Consider the following 20,580-nt stretch of genomic DNA (forward strand, 5'->3'; position numbering starts at 1 on the left):
TTCCTTTAAGACATTTGTCCTGGGCAAAAACACTGCATTTTCTGGGAAGACAATTAGACCTTACAGCCATTGTGAAATAAAGCTGTTGGTAAACCCACTTAAATCTATGGCTATCCCCTTTATCTTTCTAGCAGTAAGCACATGTTGAATCTAACCTCACAACTTTTCTTACTGTGCTTTTAGTTCTGCTGCCTATTGGTTAATTCTGAAGTTTTCTTTCTTGTGTTGGAGTACTGACTAGCCTACAAAACCTTAAGATCTCTATAATGCCCTGAAATAATGTGGAATCATTTCCTGACCGCCAGTGTGGCTTTAAGAACCCTGGCAAGTAGGTAAGGACCGGAACCACAAAGTAAGCTGCACTAAGGACACAGTGCACAGCTCTTGAGCTAACAGTCTTTGAGCTTTGTGCATTTTGGCAGGTGACAATACAGCCAAGAGCCAGAATAAAGTATGTCATTGCTTAAACTGTTTTGCAAAAGAACAGTCACGTTATCCCTGATACGGAAAGCTGACAAAGTATTCTTCCCATATAAACAGATCTTAAGGGCCTCTGATTCCCCCTCCTCCTAAGTCCTAAATCAAATAATGGCAAGTAGTCAACTTTAGTTTTTGTGTAAAAATAAACACCAAAGCAAAAGAAAATCCCCCCAAAACATACTAAGCCAAGTTTTACATGACATTATATATGTAAAATAAAGTACAATTTCCACTTAATTCAGTCTTCAAATATCTTTTATTGGAAGGCCATGCATTGCCTTCATTTATTGTATCTGAAATCACTGTACAGTTTACTTTTGTGAAAACACTGCCTGCATTTTCTAGTACAAAAAAAACCTAAAAATTGTTTCAGGAATGTAGAGAAATATCCAACTTAAATAGCGAAAAAAGTGCACCATAATCACTGCTGCACTGCAGTCATTTCTGCATTTCCCATGTTTCTTAAATAACTATCTTGTTTGATAACACACAATATAAAGAGCAATTATGAAAAACAGACATTTACATATACTTCTAAAGTCTTATTGAGAATACCCTGTTGGCATCGGATAGCCAATCATAGGCGCAGCAGCTGCGGTAGCAGGATATGCGTATGCCTGTTGGTTCATACCATTGTGCATATTTGCAACATTACTTCCATATTGCTGAGTGCTATCATAACCGTTCTGGTAAGTCCCTGTTGGATTACCAGTCCTAAAACTGGTCTGTATACCAGCAGATACAAAATTACTTCCAAAGCTCCCATTGGTGTAATTTGCGGCACTGTAAACACCATTCTGAGTTTTAGCCCCAAAATCTCTCTTAAGCAGACTAGAGTAACCTCTGTCATAATTTTCCCTGTCTCTAAAGGTATTAAATCCACCCCTTTTGCCCGCAGAGTATCTGTCTCGACGATCATCCTTCATGCCTCCTCTACCCCTGGAACGACCTGTCAAAAAAGTAAGTGAAAAATGGGTCAATTTTATCTATGATGTTAATGTGCTAACATAGAAGTTAAGTAGCTTTTTGAGTTCTTGGGTTTCAAAATAAACTACTTACCCCTCCAATCCCATCTAATACAGATTTTGAGGTTAACCCAACTAACTGTAACATCTTACCTGAACCTCTGTCTTCGACCAATTGAAGCAACTTGGGATTAATTGCTTGATTAGCCTCCCGAAGCACAGAGATAAGGTCGCTCACTTGCTTTATGTTATTAGGTGTAAAGAAAGTGTATGCTGTGCCTGTTTTGGTACTGCGAGCAGTTCTTCCAATTCGATGAATATAATCCTCTGAGGAGTTAGGGTAGTCATAATTGATGACAAATTTCACATCTTCCACATCTGTAAGGTGTTGCAGTGTGGCAAAATAGCAATGTACGGAGTTTTGCACACCACAACAGCCAGACCAAAAATAAAAAGTTAGACAATTGTATTCCCAAGAAGGTACGGGCTGCAAAAAATACAGTTAAAATGGTTATCCATTTCCTGTAGGAATACCATTGAGGTTGGAAAAAAAGAGGGTGGGGCAGGAAAAAAACAAAAAACAAAAAAGCACATGTCAGCTGTATTAGGTTATCACCCGCCCACTGACAGCCTATCGAGGGAATGTGTGTTCTCCTTAGCACATTCCCAAATTGGTAATGTCCCCTTACAGATCATCAAGTGACATCTGAATGCTTCTGCGCAGTAGGGCCACTTAAAAGTTTCACAGCAAACTCTTCATGTGCTCATTTTTGAGGACCTTTAAACAAAAAATGTACAAGGTCCTTTGCATTAACACTCATCAGAAGTTCAAAATTCTGGCCACACTGCTTGTCTTGCCAAGACCTTACAACTGCAGCTGCAAGAAAAACATACCTGTCCCCCAAAAGTTGTTTTAATGCACTGTGTCTCGTCTAGGCAAGCGCTTCCAAGAAGCCAGGATTCACTTGAGAATGTGTCTCTCTCTGGCAGGTCTCGACATGACGACTACTGTGTAGGTGAGGGAGGAACTTTCAAGGCACTTTCTTTTCCCACTGACTATGTGTGAGAAGTTGATCCTGCTCTAGGTCTCATGTGCCAGTACTCACCAATTTGTAAAAGGCTTAGTACCTTTTAAAGCTGCTCTCTCCATTTCAAACGTGAACAAAAATTTCATTGAACATTGAAGTTTGGAAATATTTCTTCGACATTTCAGCAAACTCACTGAAACTCAAAGACCCACAGATCACAGTGAACAGTTTGAAACAATGCTGTACCATGGCAATCATGCAAAGCATGGGACAGATGAAATACCACGGCAGTGAACTGTGAGGTAACTTCCATTTTTTTCCCCCGGAGAGAACAGTTTATGGGGCAGAGGTGGTATGTTCTGCCCTTTGAAGATTACTGGCACACTTTCAGCTTTTCACCTCTCTAATCGACTGGAAGCAGCCAGCCGATCACTAGTCCTCCATCCCCCTCGAGTCCTCCGATTGTCATGCCTAGGCCTTGCCACAAAGACTGCACCTTTATGTGAAAAAAACTTAGAAAAAAAATGCAGGTTAAAGAAAGCAATAAACTTTCTTTAAAAAAAACTACATGGAGATCTTCTGGGAAACCAAGCCACGAATTCGAGTTTGTACTAACCTAGCCCTCTGGAGGCCACATCGGTAGCAATCAGAATAGGAGCTTTTCCATGTTTGAATTCTACAAAGACATACACATAAAAATGACTATTAATCCAAGCAAATGTTATCAAATTACAAATCTCATCTTATTTGAAATACATACCATTTAGAACCCAGTCACGTTCCTGTTGACTCTTGTCACCGTGGATGCCCATGGCAGGCCACCTGTATTAGCAAGTTATATTAGTGCAATCATTTAAAACCTGAAGCCAATATTTAACCCTACAGGTCTTCATCAAAGTGCTCTCTCAAAAAGCACTATATCACTGAGCTGTTACCATTATAGTGTCACGGAAATTAATTCATATAATTATACCTATGCTGTGGTATATGATCCCCACAAAACTCCCTGCTTCTGAACAAAGTACTTCTGAAGTCTGCCTTGATGCAGGAAACCACATACCCATCTCTCCTCATTTTTCTGGTAAGCTCATCACATCTTCTTTTGGTTTCAACAAAAACAATGGTTTTATTCTCCTTCTCACTCATGATCTCTTCCATTAGACGAATAAGTCTAAAGATAAAAAAAAAAATGTCAGTTTTTTAAAAGAAACAATTGTCTAAAAAAATGATAGGTGAAACAGTTGAATGCGTATCATGGAAGTCAAAACATCACACCCACTAAGTCAATTCTGTTCTTTGTCCTTTAGGGAAAGCTAATGACACGTGGCTACAGGAAGTGCTGTTAGCAAACATCAACACCCAAAGAATAAAGAATTTCAAAAAAGACTGGCATACCACTTTGTATGCTTGTGTAGTGGCTAAGTTCAAACTCAAGCTTTTTTGCTCATGCCTGCCAGGCAGGGAAGTAGTTTATCCAATATGTATATTCCCATAAACATTTAAAAAGGAACATATACCACACTAAATTTCATTCATACAACTTCCAAAACCAGTCTGGTGTGTAAGCAAGATTTCCTCAAATTGCTAAGACTTAAACTTACTTCTCATCCTTTTCTACATCGTGACATACATCCACAATCTGAAGAATGTTATGGTTTGCACTTAGCTCTAGTGCACCAATGTTGATATGAATATAGTCTTTCAGGAAGTCTTCAGCAAGCTGTCTTACTTCTTTTGGCCAAGTTGCACTCCACATCAGGGTTTGCCTATCAGGCTAAAAAATTGGGGGAAATAAATTAGACCACAACACTTAGTAAACTTAGAGCTGATTTTTAAAAGAACGTAAAGATACATACTCTGATTTGATCCACAATTTTCCGTATTTGGGGTTCAAATCCCATATCAAGCATTCGATCAGCTTCATCAAGGACAAGGTAGGTTGTTCTTCTCAGATTGGTTTTCCCACACTCTAAAAAGTCAATCAGTCTTCCAGGTGTTGCAATACAGATTTCCACACCTTTAATTAAAGGAGCAAGTTTAACTTTAGTATGCAAAACTCTCACCCTACCAGTGACAAAGAGCCCCTTTTATGGGCATATACCTCTTTCCAAATCGCGAATCTGTGGTCCCTTGGGAGCACCACCATAGATGCAAGTAGACTTCAAGCGACAAGCTCTACAGTATTCAGCAGCAACTTGCTGCACTTGCTGGGCCAGTTCTCGAGTTGGTGCCAGCACTAAGCACTAAGAAAAGAAATTTAAAAAACAAAAAGTTTTAGTACAAACCAGCATACTAGGGTGTCATGTCTTTTTGAGGAAGGGTGGGATGTTGTCTCTGGAACTGAATTTAGATGGACATAAGATTTTTTTTTTTTAAATTTTACAAGGGCCTTCTGTTATTGAAGTGCACTTCCAATTCCTGGATCCTCAGTTTCTGCCTGGGATTACAGTACTGAGATTATAAACAGGGATCACTATGCTCAGAATAAAGAAACACTGGTTCCAGGAAACTTTCTGTCCTACTTGTAGGTTATAGATATTGAACTCAGGCATCAGAGTTGATGGCAAGTCTCGAGCTTACTGTCCTTAGGCAAAATCAAATTCCATTTTCCAGAAAGAACAAGTCAAACTAGTTCTAGCAAAATGGGGGATTATGTAGTCTACAAATCTCTAGTCTAAGAACCAAAAAAAATTATAAGCCATACTTACAATAGGCCCATCACCCCTCTCCAGGAATGGCTGGTGATTTATGTGGACAATGGCAGGCAGCAAATACTATTGGAGAGCAAGAATAGAAACAGGAGAAATTGCATTAAAATGCTTTAAAGAAGATTTACCAGATCCTCTCTCTCCCAGAACGTATCAAGTTGTCTTAAACTTACAGATAATGTTTTCCCAGATCCAGTCTGAGCTACTCCAACCATATCCAACCCACTTAGAGCAACTGGCCAGCCCTGAGCTTGAATAGCAGTGGGTTCAGTGAAATTCTGCCTCGCAATCACATCCATGACATTTGCTGTAACCAAGAATATTTTAGTAAAAAACTTTTAGGTAAAAAGAGAAAATAAATGAAAGACGAAGATGAAAATTAATTCTTACCAGGGAAGTTTGCTTCATAAAAGTTCAGAACAGGCTTTGGACAATTGTGACCCCGAACTGTAATTTCCTTGCTTCTCCTGTATGTATCTACCTCTTGCTGAAAAGCAAATGATCTCAGTGTCAAACCTTAGCCAACTGCACTGACAAGCTCCCCACAGCTAACGATTTTATGTACTTAAAATCTGGACACATAAAATCCATTTAGCAATAAATATTACTTTATTATACATATGTAAAAAAAAAACAAGTCTCACTGTGTAACCCAAATAAGCGGATTGATTTGCCTGTCTCCCCAGTGATTGCATTAAAGGCCCACGCCATTAAACCTGGCCAACACACATTTTTTTACACAGAATAACTCAATAGGACATGTTTGGGAGTCATATCACAAATAACTCTCCAAACCTAGACATTTGCAAGACACCTGTCAGTTTCCATCAACTGAGTAAAATCCACATTACTCACAGCGGTACGCCTTGCCAAATCAGGGTGTTCCTGATAAAAATTCTTCTCAAATTTGGGCAGCTCATCAAGATTCCACTTCTTTTTAACTAGTTTCTCCCCAGGATTTCCAAATTTCTTTCCAGAGAGGGGTCCTGTTCTACTCCCTCCAAATCTTGGTGCACCGAATCTACGGGAGAAAAAAAGTCGAGTTGTGAAGAGTCCTATATAGGTTTGCACCCAAGTCTTATTTAATGCCTTTTGATTTCGAGCCAAAGTGCATTTCTGGAATCCCTCCCAAATGTCATTCTCTAGACAGCCACAACTGGCACAGTATTTCTTTTTACTGTAGTCCCCAAGCGCACTCTATTGAGGCCAAGCAAACAGTCTGGATTTATCAGGTCGGAAAATGCCCAAACCTTTGGAAGTTCGGATTACATGGACAGATAACAGCTTGAGGCTCCATATACTCCCCCCCCCCCTCCGAGTTTAGGAATTAAGAGTCTAGGAGCTGGGCAAGAAGGGAGGAGCTTAAGATTATTTTTGCCACGGTTTTCGACCAAAGGAACGGATCTTAAATAACGGGACCGCGCTGGCGATGTGAGGTTAATGAGGGTGTCGCGGGCAGGGTAGGAAGGGGTGCCCACGCCGGCGAGCCGCGATTTGGGGAACGCCGCGAACCGCGGAAGCGCTGCACATCAAGGTAGCAAAATTATATAACGCGAGCAGGGGAAAAAAAAAAAAAAGAGGAGGAGCCGGCGACAACCGGGGGAGGAGTCCCGGACCGGGCGGCGTTCCCGCTGGGGCGGCGCTTCCTTCTTTGTCTCGCATTTCTCTCTGCGCCACATTTTCTCGACGCTGCCATTTTGAGCGCCTCCGCCGGGCGGGGTAACAAAGGCGCCGCCGCCATGTCCGAGGCCGGCATTTTGTGGCCGCGGCTCAGCCGCATGGCTGAATCCGCCGACGTTGGCCATCCTCCCCGGCACGGATGGCCTCGAAAGCGATCCCTCGACTCCCGGGTAACACCGGGAGCCCCTAAAACACCGGCAGGAAGGTTGCGCGGAACAACGCCTCGGGCCGCCTCAAAGGCGCGGCGCTCCCTTCCCTGCCCCGCTCCCCCGGACTCGCCTCAACAGCCGCGAGGTCGCCGGGGGCGCCGCGGGTCCCGGTCCTCGCAGCTCACAAAAGCGGGCTTGAGCCCGAGGACCAGGAAGCGTCGCCTCTAACGGCTTTTAAATCGGCTATCAGAAAACGCCAGGCTTCCTTACAGAAAACCCCGGGGGCGGTCGGTTGGAAACTCGAGCTCCGGCCGCGCCGCCCTCCCATCCCCCACCCGCCCGGCCTGACAGGTCCCTCGCCACACTCACCCTCGATCCCGGCCGCGGTCCCGGTCACTAGAATAACTCGACATGGCGTCAATGGTTGCGGTGTGCGGGAAAGACCCAGTGAGGGGGAATCCAGTAGCGACGAGTCGCGGAGAGGAGGCTCGGCGACGGCGAAGCCTTTGCGGGGGCGTCACCAGCGGAGGGAAACGGCGGTGACGAAGCCGGAGCTGTAAACCCAGGGACCGGTGGAAATGAATGAGGTGCCGGCTGCGTCCCGGCGGCCGGTTTTATAGCCTGGACCGCCTCCTCGCCGCAAAGGCTGCCGGGAGCCGCTCTGTGACCTAATCGCCCCGCCCCCTGGCTGGGGCTCCAACGCCCGCTGGCGTTCCGGAATCCGCCATGTCCTCGCCCCCCCCCCCCCCCCCCGGGCCCCCCCCCCCCCCCCCCCCCCCCCCCCCCCCCCCCCCCCCCCCCCCCCCCCCCCCCCCCCCCCGCGCCCCCTCACAGGCGCCCGTCTACCCCCCCCTTCCCGACGGCGCCGACCCCCCTAGGATGCCTCGCCCCGCACCTCAAGCGAGCCGCTTCCCCGGGGCCAGCCGGTCACTAAAAAAATGGCCAGCGCCTGCCAGCTCGCAGGCTCCGCTTGAAGATGTTTACGTCGCCACAGACTCCCCCACGCCCATGACCGGGGAGGACGGGGAGGTGGAGCCTGCTGCTGTCACGTGGTGGCACCCCAGGGCTAGGCGGACCGCACTACTTGTCCGCTTGGCGGCGGCGGAGGGATACCTCACCGCAGACTCACCGGAAGCGCGGCCCCGACGCCCCGGGGAGATCGGCCGGGCTGCTGGGTGACCTGGCTGCCTGGCCGGCCGATCTGAGAACCCTCAAGCGGGATCTTGCCCGCGGGGAAAGGTAGCTAGAGCCCGCAAACTGCCGCCGAAGCGCGAGCTGCGAGAGGAAGTGCCTCTCTGATGACCAATCAGCGGCGAGAAGCCGTTTTAACGTCCCTCCCTCTCCCAGCCCTCGGTCCCCGCTCTCTGGTTCCGACCCCCTCCTACCCGCTTCGGCTCTCTCCGGTTCGGCCCTTCCAGGACACCGTCGCCCGCCCGCGCTCTCGTCTCCGGCCGCGACCTTTCTTGGCAGTATGGCCAGCTCTGAGGCTGGTGAGTCTCGGCCTGGAGCCCTAGTGTTTGTATTCTGCAGCATCCAGCTGGCCGCGGGCCGACCCTAACCGTGTCCCGAGAGGCTCGTGACTGCCGGACAGTAGTCGCAGTCGCGGGGGGCTCTCTGAATTTGGGGGTCTCAGCCTCGAGACCTCTTGGGGTTTCTAGACGCGGGACGGACACTTGGGATGTGATAGATGGGTTCTGTGGCGAGGCTGGAACACCCGCATCCTGTCTTTTTCAGAGCAGAGGATCCTGCTCTGAACCCATATATGTGGGACGTGTATTTTTTTATTTTTTATTTTTATTTTTTGAGGCACAGCGCTCCTTAGATCTTTTGATGTTCTCTAGAATAACCGGCTTTGTCTAGTACTGCCTTTGAAAAGCCAGTTGATTCGGTTGTCCAGGACGCTTACCTCCTCTCCCGGACAGCACACAAAATGGTTGTCATGGCTTGGTTGCTGTGAGAAATGGGCATCGGACGGAGACATGGATGGCACATTCAGACTATTGTCTCCAGAATACCGGTCCATCTCATACTGGAGACTTGCCCAGTTCTATGGTGTCTTCTCTAATACCCAGTCGTTTCAGAATACAGGAGTTTCAAGCTTTCAGAATTATTGCTGAAACCCTTAAGCTTGGTCCTGAACTGAATAGAGGAAAAGAAGGGATGTTTAAAGCAAACAAACAATAACCCAACGGGGAACGTGAGCAGTATTAATGTGCTAGTTCAGAGCTTAGCGTTGTGTTCATTTTTCTCATGTTTACCTTCATATGCATCAACTGTAATAAAAAAGAAAGCTAACAAATGCATTAGTGTCGGTGTTGTCATTATTCCAGTTCCTAACAGTCCAAATCAGTCACCTGTTTGGGCACCAGAGAGATCTTAACTTACACAAGCTAATTGGATAAAACTTTTGGGAATTTGGAGCCACCTCCCTCCGTTAGATTCTAGCAACTTTAGATTATCATTTACTACTGCCTTTTGACATTCGTTCTTACCTATAAGTATATTGTAACTAAAACACCTATGTCAGTATTATAAAAATGCCAGTAGGTGGAATCTTAGGTTACAAGAGTAAAAGTTGGACTGGCCCAATAGTTTTGACTGTGTAAGAGCTAGCACTGGAAATCATCCCAAGGAATTAAGTACATCTTTTGAAAACTTTTGCCCAGTTGAGTATTTGAAATCTCATGACAAAGTCCTTATCTTCTACAGTTTTCAATGTATATGTTCTGTGGCAGTGATTTTTGTTTAAATGTACATATGACTTTTTCTATTGCTATTGAAGACTGATACCCCCCCCCTTCTTCCCCAACAGAATGGGTAACACTTGCCAATAATCTTCTTTTTAAATGTCACATACACCTGAGGATACACGAACTTGAAGATTGTGATGCTAATGTCTTTATTGCACTTTATCAGTCCATTTTGGGAGAAAAGGTACCAGGTAAGGGTACTGAAAAGTGAGAATAATTTTGTCTTGAGCCACAAGTTTCCTTTCATAATGAATTTTGTGTCTTATTCAACTATGACACTAGTTGCTTTAATGAGTACATTATGGACCTCACCCACAATAACAGCCATGATTAAATAGTCTGGCATTTATTTGAGTTAATCCCCATTTAATCCCATGCAATTCATGCCTTTTAGAGTCATTATTTCTGTAACTACCTTCAATTCAAGGTTATAAATTTGAGTGGGTCTTGGGAATTTGTTGGGTCTTATTTGACTACTAATTATGGATAAGAATTAACATTTACTTGATGTTAGTTCAGTTTTGTTTTTCATTTTTGTTTTTTTCAAGACAGGGTTTCTCTATGTGGCCCTGGCTGTCCAGGAACTTTCTCTGTAGACCAAGCTGGCCTCAAACTCAGATACCCACCTGTCTGCCTCCAAGTGCTGGGATTAAAAGGTGCTCTAGTCTACCCAGATGAGAGGCTTGTCTTGCCATTAAAATTTTTCTATATTTTCATCTCTGCTTTAGCCAGTCATCCCCAGAAGATGCTTATAACAGGGCATATGAAAGCTGACCACTTGAACACCTGCAGTGGTTTGGTCTTCTGGTTTTGTTTTTTAGACATAATATCACCATATAGCCTCAGCTGACCTAGGACTTGCTATGTAGATCAGACTCTGCTCTGCCTCCTGAAAGCTGGAATTAAAGGCATATGCTCTCATGCCTGGCTGATTTGGCCTTTAGTTTTTGCTTTACTTTGTCAAGGAAAGCAGCCCATAGTTAGGGGTTTAAGCATCTGTTTGTTTGTTTTTAGACAGGTCTTGTTATATAGAGCAGTGTAGGTACAAACTCCTGATATAGCTACAATCTCGCCAGTGCTGAGATTGTAGAGATGTGTCATCATACCCAGCCTTGCTGTTGTTATTAGACTATCTTAATGCCTTTAATTTTTTTGTTTGTTTTGTTTTTTGTTTTTCAAGACATGGTTTCTCTGTAGTTTTGGAGCCTGTCCTGGGTCTAGCTCTTGTAGGCCAGGCTGGCCTCACATTCACAGAGGTCTACCGGCCTTTGCCTCCCGAGTGCTGGGATTAGAGGCATGTGCCACCACTGCCTGGCACTAATGCCTTTAAGGAGCTCTATTTATTCCTTTACATGGTATGTGTATAGAATATACTCATACATTGGGTGAAAAATACTCAACTATTATAAATAGAGTATTGAAGAGTAAGTTCAAATCAATAAATAGTCAACCAATACAGACTCTAGTACATAGAGTTTAGGCTCTATAATTCTTTTGAGTTGTTTTTGTAGCAGTGGAGTTTTTTCACAAGCCTAGTCACAGACATATATATGATGAATACAAATATATTTCACAGCTCGGCCCCTCAAAGCTCTAAAATGACATGACTTTCCCTCCCCCACAGACCTCATAGTTATTTCCAGGAGTCAAGAAGACGATGCCCACAATGTACAAGCAGTGATTGATTCACTAGCTTTGGATTACCTTCAGGTCAGCTTGTCTCACATAACAGGTTAGTATATGCTTACCCATCAGATAATTATATATTTTAATTAAGTGTTAGAATCTAAGCTGTTGTTTAACAGGTTTGAACACGAAAACTGTAAGGTTGAGCTACAACATTCAGTGTGCCATGAGAGCCCTGGAACACTGGCCACTGAGTCTGCGCTAGTGCTGGCCTGCAAATGTGTTTTAAGTATGTGTTTTTTGTATTTGGTAGTTTTGAGTCTTTTGTAGTAGTTGTTTGTTTTTTGTTTTTCTTTTGAGACAGGGTTTTTCTGTGTAGCCTTGGCTGTCATGATGGATTTCCTCTGTAGACCTGGCTGGCCTCTAAGAGCTCCATCTGCCTCTGCCTTCCAAGTGTTGGGATTAAAGGTGTGTGCCACATGCTGGTGCAGTCTTGAATCCCAGCACTCGGGAAGCAGAGGCAGAGGCAGGTGGCTTTCTTAGAGGCTAGCCAGCACTACACAGAGAAACCCTGTCTCAAAAAAAAAAAAAAAAATGGGAAAACGAAAAAAAAAGTGTGTACCACCATGCTTGTTTTAAAGCATACCATGCTGTAAATCTGTTGCAGTTAAAAGGAACACCAGAACCCAAATGTCACATTAGCTGCTGATTAAATTACAAAAGCTCCTTACAGTGCGGCACTCCACAGCAATGAGCAACTGCAGAGATTTGAACTATACAGTTGCACATTACAGAAAACAGTCTTCAGGGTACACTGTGTTAGAAAAACTTGTCTTTCTGATGATAATAGCACATGCTACAGTTTGTTAGGACAGGTGTGGTGAGAATTTGTATGTACTTGGTTGTATTCAGAAAGACTTTCTAGAAGAGTATGTCAGAATCATGTTACTCTGGTGACATCCGACAAGACTCATGGATACGGAAAAGGGCTTACAAGTAAGAATTTTCCTTAAGCAATTTTAAAACTTAAATTTTTTTTTGAGATTTATTTTATTTCATATGTATCGGTGTTTTGCTAGCATGTAAGGGGTATTGGGTCCACTTGGAACTGGAGTTAGAGACAATTGTTAACTCCCATGTGGTTGCTGGGGATCGAACCCGGGTCCTGTGGAAGAGTAGTCAATGCTCTTAACTACTTACTGATCCATCTCTCCAGCCCCTGAGATTTTATTTTATTTTTTAAATTTTGAACTATGTTGTTGAAATAGGCGCGGCGGGCTGCGTCCCCAACACCCCGGCTGCTTGGCTAGCTCATGCCCGAAATAACAACACACAAACTGTATTCATTTAAGAACTGCTTGGCCCATGAACTCTAGCCCTTACAGGCTAATTCTCGCACCTGGACTAGCCCATTTCTAATGATGTGTGTAAGCACCCCAAGGTGCGCTTACCGGAAAGATTCTAGCCTAAGTCCATCGTGGGTTGCAGCTGCCTGGGAGAGCTGAGCATGGCGTCTCTGCTCCAGCAGAGCTGTCGGGTCTCTCCGGGAGCAGAGCAGAGTCTGACCTCACTTCCTCTTCCGCCCAGAATTCTATTCTGTTTACTCCTCCCATCTATGTTCCAAGCTGAGGCCAAGCAGTTGGTTTATTATAACTTAACCAATGAAATCAACAGATTGATATATGACACTCCCACATCACTTCCCCTTTTTCTGTTTAAACAAAAAAAAAAAAAAAAAAAAAAAAGAAGGCTTTAACTTAACATCCAAAGCTCTAGAAATGACAGAGACATCTCGCTGCCTGGACAGTCACCCAAAGTTCCTCTGTACCGTTGGGGCATCCATCTTCGGCCTACAGGCCCATAGTTTCCAGCAGACATTTCCACAAAGCAGGAAATTTCAAAGGCAGTCACTATCTGCTTGTCCTGAAGAATGTCTTGCAGACTCTTTCATGAATCAGGAACCCCGAAAGATCATCTCACCTTTAGGCAAGTTCAGCAGTCCTCTCTCTGCGGGTTCTCTGTGTCCAGTTTATGCAATAGTCCAGGCAAGAGCAGTTTCTTGCCCAAATGGCTATCAAACTCCATAAGGATCCTCTTCGATGCCCATCTTCCTCTTGAAGTAGATTGGTGCTGCCAGGAGCAGAGTGTCTCATTGTCATGAAAAGTCCTAAGTTATTAAAACATTTAAAATGCCATATTCTATAATCTTTGAAAAATATGAAGAATGCCTATCTAAAATATATCTATGCACATCTAGAAAATCTTAACTAACATGACTACAAACTTAACTATTATTAATGATTATTCATTAACAACCTATATACATTACAAAATTAACCTTAAATTTAAATCACTAAAGCAAAATCCATATCAATGTAAATTATTCATACCTATATCATCTCCCCCTTTAAATGTAAAAGAACATTTATAAACCATATTTGGGAACATGGGCGCAGTTTTTTCTCTCCAAACTGCTTCCTGCTGAATGGGGGCGTCGTTAATTAGGTCTTTCATGGTATAACCTGTGTGCTAGTTTCATCTCAGTTGGCAGTTGAGCGAAGCAATTTTCTGAAGGTATTCACAGCAACCGTTCAGGAGGGCGTGGTCCATCATACCATATCGGAATAGAAGAAATGAACAGGGTCTCATCCTCTGTGAAAACAAAAAAAGAAACTCCTTTCCAAAGTATCATGTCCTTAGATCCAAATTTCAAAGTCAAGGCATCAAAATCTCTACGTTGGATTAGTTCAGCAGCATTTATAAACAAATATCTTTTAGCAGCTGTTGCTCCTTCCTCAGCATTCAAACAATTCAAAGAGAGCATAATAGTATACAGTATCAAGATTCTCTGTGTATTTTCCATCTTTGTACGCTTTATTTTAACCTCTATTTCGTTTATTTTTACTTTTATATTCTCTGTATCTCTTTGACCTGGAATAACTCTGTAGACCAGGCTCTCCTTGAACTCTCAGAGATCTGCCTGTCTCTGCCTCCCAGGCATTGGGATTAAAGGTGTTTGCTACCACACCTTGAACTCACAGAGATCTGTTTGTCTCTGCCTTCTAGGCACTGGGATTAAAGGCGTGTGCTACCACACCTTGAAGTCACAGAGGTCAATCTCCCTCTGCCTCCCAAGTGTTGGGATTAAAGGCGTGTACTACCACACACAACTTCTCTTTTTCTTTTTTTTTTTTAAGAACTTTTAACTTTTAGCTTGCATATATTTTTAACACACTGTAAATCATTTAAACATTTTCTTTATCTTTGAATCTCTTTACTGTATATCTCTCTTTTTCTGACCACACGAGCCTTTAAATTACTGAGCAATATGAGTAGGATTAAAGCCGTGGCTTTGCCAGCTAGATCCAGTCCATTCCTTAGCTTTCCGGCCTCATGGCTGAGGTACCGGTTGTAGCCACGTTTACTGCCACAACTCTATGGCATTTCAAGGTCCCTGCCAGCAAGCGAGCTTCAGCAGCCTGTGCTTGCAAACCACACGAACCGCCTGCGTAAAAGAGTCAGAGTTTGCCGTGGCAGGACAGCCCAGAAAGCCGGCATTTTTAAACGGCACAGCTTTTTTCCTGCTACAGCTGAAAATCGAAAAGCATGCGTTCAGCTTTTCGTCAACACCGTTTAAGTGTTTTGTGGCAGGACCTCTTAATGAGCTGCAGGGTTTTGCAGCTGAAGCTGAGTCAGGAAGCCTCTCTTAGATGAGAGTACTTGCTTGCTTCTAACAAGCAGAGGAGACCCGAGAAACTGCTGCTACCAAGAAAACATGCTTTACTCTTTCCCAAGCTTTTTCAGGCTTTCTGTGGATTCAGTTGTCCACACGTCTGGGCGCCATCTGTTGAAATAGGAGCGGCGGGGCTGCGTCCCCAACACCCCGGCCGCTTGGCTAGCTCATGCCCGAAATAACAACACACAAACTGTATTCATTTAAGAACTGCTTGGCCCATGAACTCTAGCCCTTACAGGCTAATTCTCGCACCTGGACTAGCCCATTTCTAATGATGTGTGTAAGCACCCCAAGGTGCGCTTACCGGGAAGATTCTAGCCTATGTCTATTCTGGGTTGGAGTTGCCTGGGAGAGCTGAGCATGGCGTCTCTGCTCCAGAGAGCAGAGCTGTCGGGTCTGTCCGGGAGCAGAGCAGAGTCTGATCTCACTTCCTCTTCCGCCCAGCATCCTATTCTGTTTATTCCACCCACCTATGTTCTAAGCTATGAGGCCAAGCAGTTGGTTTATTATAATTAACCAATTACCTTCCTCCATCACTATGTTATCTACCTAAAACATTTGGTGATATAATTTAATTGGCAAGGTGCCTTCTAGAGTAGGAAGCCTTGGGTTCGATTTCTAGCACCACACACAGACACAGATACAATTTAAAAGTTTTTTTTCTAAATAATATAGGGTACACTATGTTGCATTCAAAACCAAACATACAAAACCAAACATAGCACATGCATATTCATAATTGCAGACTGATGGGTAAGAATCCTAGTAAAGCAGCTGAAGCTCATGAACAGCGAGAATCCTAGAAACTTCCACGTATATTTTATCACAAAAACGGCTTTTACATTTCAAGGAGGTAAATGTTTTTCTGTTCTTTTTGTTTTATTTTGTTTAGAGACAGGTTCTCTCTACATAATTCTGCCTGTCCTGGAACTCACAGTGTAGACCAGGCTGGCCTCAAACTCAAAGAGATCCACTTGCCTCTGACTCCCAAGTGCTGGGATCAAAGGTGTGAGCCACAAGGAGTTAGATGTTAAGATAGGTCGTTTATGTCTCTTAATACACTGACAGGAGCCATACACGGTTCTCTTTAATTCAGTTCTAGGTGAGTAAATGGTTTTGCTCACTTTGGAGGTGATTAATTTGGAGGGATGATTTTGGAGTTGCCTTGCTCTTGCAACTCAGTGGAACTGCTTTATCACCTGACTGAGGACAGTTGCCAGTTTGTCTGATGCTGGCTTCACTATGTAGTCTTGTTGGCCGAGAATTCAGAGATCCAGTTGCATCCCCTATGCTGAGATTAAAGCTTTGTGTCAGCACACTGAGCTCCCTTTTTGTTTTTTAAAGACGGACTCTTAAACTCTAGCCTGGGGTAAGACCACTGGTTTCACTAGTTAGCTCAGGATGGCCTCCAACTCTTGGCAATCCTCCCATCGCCATCTCCTCAGTGCTGGGATTATAGTCCCAGGTTTCCGTGAACAGCTCGGTGTTTGTGCTTTATGAATACACCGGAGCAAGGTTCTGAGAACACCTGTTTGTAAGGTTTTCAGTATAGCACTGCCCAGACAGCACAGCATGAGCAGTGTCAGATCTGCTTACCTCTTCAGATCCCCTGAGCAGCAGCTTCTTACTGCTTAGGTCTCTTTTAAAGCACTTTCCCCTACCTCGGAGCTGTGGGCCCTGCTGCCAATCTAGTTGCTGGGTTGACGTCATGCGCTCCCCATGCACTCCCCATCCTGGAAACGAAGACGGCTGAGGATGCCCTTGGGACACACATTGTTTAAGCCAGAAAAAAACAGAACTTGAAAACATGATTTCTGATCTGTTATTTTAAAAATTAAAAAGCCTGTCAAATTTTGTCTGTTTTTACCAGCAGCAGAGGACAACATCAGAATTCTGGTGTAGATTTGTTTTATGTCATGGTTAAAGTAGATGACTAGATTCTCAGTTAACAGACTTTGAGCCTTCCTTTGCTGTATTTTTCGAATGCTAGGCATAATTTCCCAAAGGACAGAGAGTACGGGGAGATAAATTCCATCCAGACTTGATGTTGATTAGACTCCATTTTAGATGACATTAAACAAGTCAGGCTTACATGTTTTACCAGCTCGCTTCTGCACATCCCACCTTCACATTTATCTGCGGTCTCTTCTGGGCCAGGCATCGTGCTAGAGACTTCCCAAAGATTAACTTCTGGGAATTAGAGGCAGAAAGTGCTTGGCTAGCTTGCAGAAAGCAGGACCTTTGCTCTTTGGTACCATCTACACCAGATATACTGATACAGGACTATAATCCTAACATTTGGGAGGTGGAGGCAGGAGGATGAGAGTTGAAGGTCACCCTCTACTGTATAGAAAGTTCGAGGCTACCCTGTCTCAAGGTGTAAAAAAAAGGAAAACTTACACAAAGTAAGTAGATACAAGAACAGAGATTCCTGATGGAAGGAAGAAGCATCCCAACAAGTTGTCCATCTTGTCTTGTAACTTTTCACAGTGCAGCCCCATGAGCAGGCCCAGCAGGCGTAGGCTGTTCTTTCACTAGCTACTGGAAAGGTCTCTGCTGTTTTCTGTTTTGGTGGCCATTTCCCTAGAGCAGTGGTTCTTAACCTTCCTATTGCTGTGACCCTTTAGTACACCTCCTCATGGTGACTGCCAACCATAAAATCACTTTTGTTGCTACTTCATAACTGTAATTTTGCTACTGTTATGAATTGTAATGTAAATATCTGAGATCCCCAAAGGGGTCTTGACCCATAGGTTGAGAACTGCTGCCCCAGAGACTGTTCCTTAGGGCCAGATACTTAGCTGCTAGAAAAAAAGAACGTGCCAGCAAATGATTAACTACCACACTCAGGCTCCCCCATCCCTTGTTTCTTCAGTGATAATCAACAGGAAACGGATGTTTTTGATATTTATAATTGCTTTTCCTTGGTTTATACCTGTATTCTCAAACTGCATTCATATATTCATTTCAAAGTTTATAGGCTTTCTTTGGGGTCACCAACCAGCTCCCAAATAAAGACATAGAGACTTATTATTAGTTATGAATGTTCAGTCTTATGCTTGGCCCACTAGCTCTTATAATTAAATTAATCTGTTTCTCTTCATCTATGTTTGCCTCGGGGCTTTTTGCCTTTCTTCCCTTCTGTATGCCCTACTTCATGTCTGGCTGACTAGTGGCTGCCTAATTGGCTGAGTGGCCTCAGGCATCTCCCTCTCTTTTCCCGTGTTCATTCTCTGGGCTCAGATTCCTCCTGATCCTCTCTGCCCTCCAGCCCCACCTATCCTTCTACTGCCTAGCTATTGGCCGGTCAGCTTTTTATTAGATCCATCAAGGTGTCTTGTTAAACAAGTGCAGCATAAACAAATGTAACACACCTTTACATAGTTAAAGTAATATTCTGCAACATAAGGAAATTAACATATCTTTACATAGTTAAAGTAATAACAACAATGAGGCTTTCTGATTTCCTTTTTAAATGTCTTAAAATCTCTGTCTTCTGTGTTTAGGAGAAAACATAGTGAAAGGGGATAAGGAATCTATCAAGAATCTCCTAGAAATATTTGATGGATTATTGGAGTATCTGACAGAACACATCAGTGAAACGTCTCACAGTAAAAGTAAGTTTAAGGGTGGAGGCCAGCTTGCCCATTGCTCTTAAGAAACAGAATCTCTAATACAAATGCTGGTAAATGTCATGATAAATTTCCGATTCTTTCTGTTCTGAATAGTTAGAACCTATCCTAGACTCCCATTATATTCTTTGCTAACTTGGACGTGGCCTTTAAATTACAACCGATCAATAATAGAAAGTTGAATTTCTAGTTGAATTATTTATTGTCCTATTATTACGTGAAATCTCTTGTTCCTTAATTTCCTGTCAGAACAGCCACCATGCATCTAGTGAGGATGTTACTAAGGCATCCGCAGGGTTACTGGTACATCATCAGTCAGTCTTGAGCCTAAACTGGCATTTTGTGACAGCCTGAATATTTTTAATCTTACTCTTGGAGCAACCCACTTCAGACTTACCATGAGAAATTTCTTTCATGAAGATCAGTATGCCATACTTTAAAATCAGTTTCTCACTTTTGATAAATTCTGTATCTAGTAACTTATCCTAAGGAAGTGATACTAAAGATAGTTAAGCGCTTGAAATTTGCCTCTGGAGTGCTGAGATCACAGGCATGTACCATCATATCCAGCAAGAAGCTGCAGCTCAACAACTTAAGAGTAAACGATTATATTGATAATGGATGGAATAATACATTACCTGTTCTTGTATTGTGGAGTTAAAGCAGAAAGTTTTAGCAGAAATAGTAATAAACATGAATTCTAATACCAGTGAAAACAAAAGGCCTGGGTACACTCATCATTGCAAATTCTGCTGTTGTCGGTGAGACCTATGCAGAGACTTTGGTACCTGAGGTCAGCCTCCAGACGCTAGTCCCAGTGCCCTATTTTTAATCAGTAGCTAAAAAGACTTAAAAGCTGTAGAGAAGATTGGAAAGGTGTGGCTCACCTGAATCCCAACCCCAGAACCCCAGGGAAGAAGAGAAATAACTCTGGCCTCCACACTTGTACTGTGGCACGCAATCTCCGGCATGCCCCCTCCACACACAAGTGCACACAGCAGTAATAAAGCCCTGCTGTAACTGCCGACCTGCCACCTTGCAGGGAAAGCCCTGAGCTTGTTTGTTTTCTAGGAGACTCACTGCAGGCGGTGGTTTATTTCGCTTCTTTATCGTTTCGCTCTGACTCACGACAGGCTGGGGTATCAATTATTGTTTGTTTTTAATCGTGTTTAAACAGGTGAAACTGAGCAGTATTTTCAAGACTCGCATGGAGAGGAACCCGTGGATGAGCTGGAGAGTATCAAGGAGTCCAAGTCATCATGGAAAAAAGTTTCTTTTGGGAGGTAGTGTGCAATGTCTGTGAATGTCATCAAGCAGATCACATTTAACTATCTAAGATGAAGCCAGCATACTTATGGTCCCTCTAAAGCTGATGTGAATATTTTACTAGCTTCTTTTCTACCTTTCTGAGGGAGTTTTAGGAACCTTGAACTCTACTTAATTAATAATTTTCAATTTAACTACCTATTAATTTTTAATTTTTTCTTTGATCATCAATTTATTTTTTTGAGACAAGGTCTTATATAACCTGGGCTGGCCTTGAACTCCCTATGTAACTAAGCATGACTGAACTGATCTTCTTGCTCCACCTTCAAAATGTTACAGATTTGTTTATTTTTCCAGACAGGGTTTTCCTGTGTAGCTCTGACTGTCCTGAAACTCACTCTGTAGACCAGGCTGGCCTCAAACTCAAGAGATCTGCCTGCCTCTGCCTCCTGAGTACTGGGATTAAAGGTGCGTGCACACACCCAGCCCCTAACTCGTTTTTTTTTTTTTTTTTTTTTTTTTTTGTTGTTTTGTTTTGTTTTTCGAGACAGGGTTTCTCT

At 43.4% G+C, this 20,580-nt stretch overlaps 2 protein-coding genes and 1 long non-coding RNA gene across 4 annotated transcripts in view; 1 reads left to right on the forward strand and 2 right to left on the reverse strand.

Annotated features, from left to right (window-relative positions):
• Positions 1-717: 717 nt before the first annotated feature.
• On the reverse strand, positions 718-8,285 carry Ddx5 (DEAD-box helicase 5). Of its 2 annotated transcripts, none has more exons than XM_050164259.1 (14): positions 8,140-8,285; positions 7,380-7,564; positions 6,037-6,202; positions 5,572-5,668; positions 5,355-5,488; positions 5,182-5,247; positions 4,575-4,716; positions 4,330-4,490; positions 4,075-4,247; positions 3,534-3,644; positions 3,234-3,295; positions 3,090-3,149; positions 1,599-1,823; positions 718-1,429 (listed from the first exon to the last, which is right to left on the reverse strand). In XM_050164259.1, exons 2-14 carry the CDS (start codon positions 7,421-7,423, stop codon positions 1,023-1,025), a joined length of 1,848 nt encoding a protein of 615 aa, XP_050020216.1. In that variant the 5' UTR covers positions 7,424-7,564; positions 8,140-8,285; the 3' UTR covers positions 718-1,022. The 2 variants fall into 2 exon arrangements, with proteins under 2 accessions (XP_050020216.1, XP_050020217.1); XM_050164260.1 differs by lacking the exon at positions 8,140-8,285 and adding an exon at positions 7,906-8,052.
• Positions 8,286-8,364: 79 nt separating this feature from the next.
• Cep95 (centrosomal protein 95) overlaps positions 8,365-20,580 on the forward strand; it is a 32,306-nt gene continuing 20,090 nt past the window's right edge. Inside the window, 5 exon segments of the mRNA XM_050164282.1 lie at positions 8,365-8,500; positions 9,823-9,951; positions 11,385-11,492; positions 18,629-18,739; positions 19,932-20,049. Of these exon segments, the coding sequence (XP_050020239.1) occupies positions 8,482-8,500; positions 9,823-9,951; positions 11,385-11,492; positions 18,629-18,739; positions 19,932-20,049 (485 nt within the window). The 5' untranslated portion in view covers positions 8,365-8,481.
• LOC126514980 (uncharacterized) lies at positions 13,108-15,652 on the reverse strand. Its single transcript, XR_007595721.1, has 2 exons — positions 13,777-15,652; positions 13,108-13,553 (listed from the first exon to the last, which is right to left on the reverse strand). It is a non-coding gene; the product is annotated as an uncharacterized lncRNA (long non-coding RNA).

Source organism: Alexandromys fortis, unplaced genomic scaffold, assembly GCF_014885135.2.
Source record: "Alexandromys fortis isolate MF-2015 unplaced genomic scaffold, M_Fortis_MF-2015_v1.1 scaffold_156, whole genome shotgun sequence".
NCBI lineage: Eukaryota > Metazoa > Chordata > Mammalia > Rodentia > Cricetidae > Alexandromys > Alexandromys fortis.

Excerpts from the sequence above, each read along its gene's own strand:
- Ddx5 (XM_050164259.1), bottom strand. The coding sequence starts at position 7,423 with ATGTCGAGTTATTCTAGTGACCGGGACCGCGGCCGGGATCGAGG. Across the intron at positions 4,491-4,574 it reads GATTCGCGATTTGGAAAGAG|GTGTGGAAATCTGTATTGCA; the intron begins GTATATGCCCAT and ends CTTTAATTAAAG. Across the intron at positions 1,430-1,598 it reads GGTCGAAGACAGAGGTTCAG|GTCGTTCCAGGGGTAGAGGA; the intron begins GTAAGATGTTAC and ends CTTTTTTGACAG.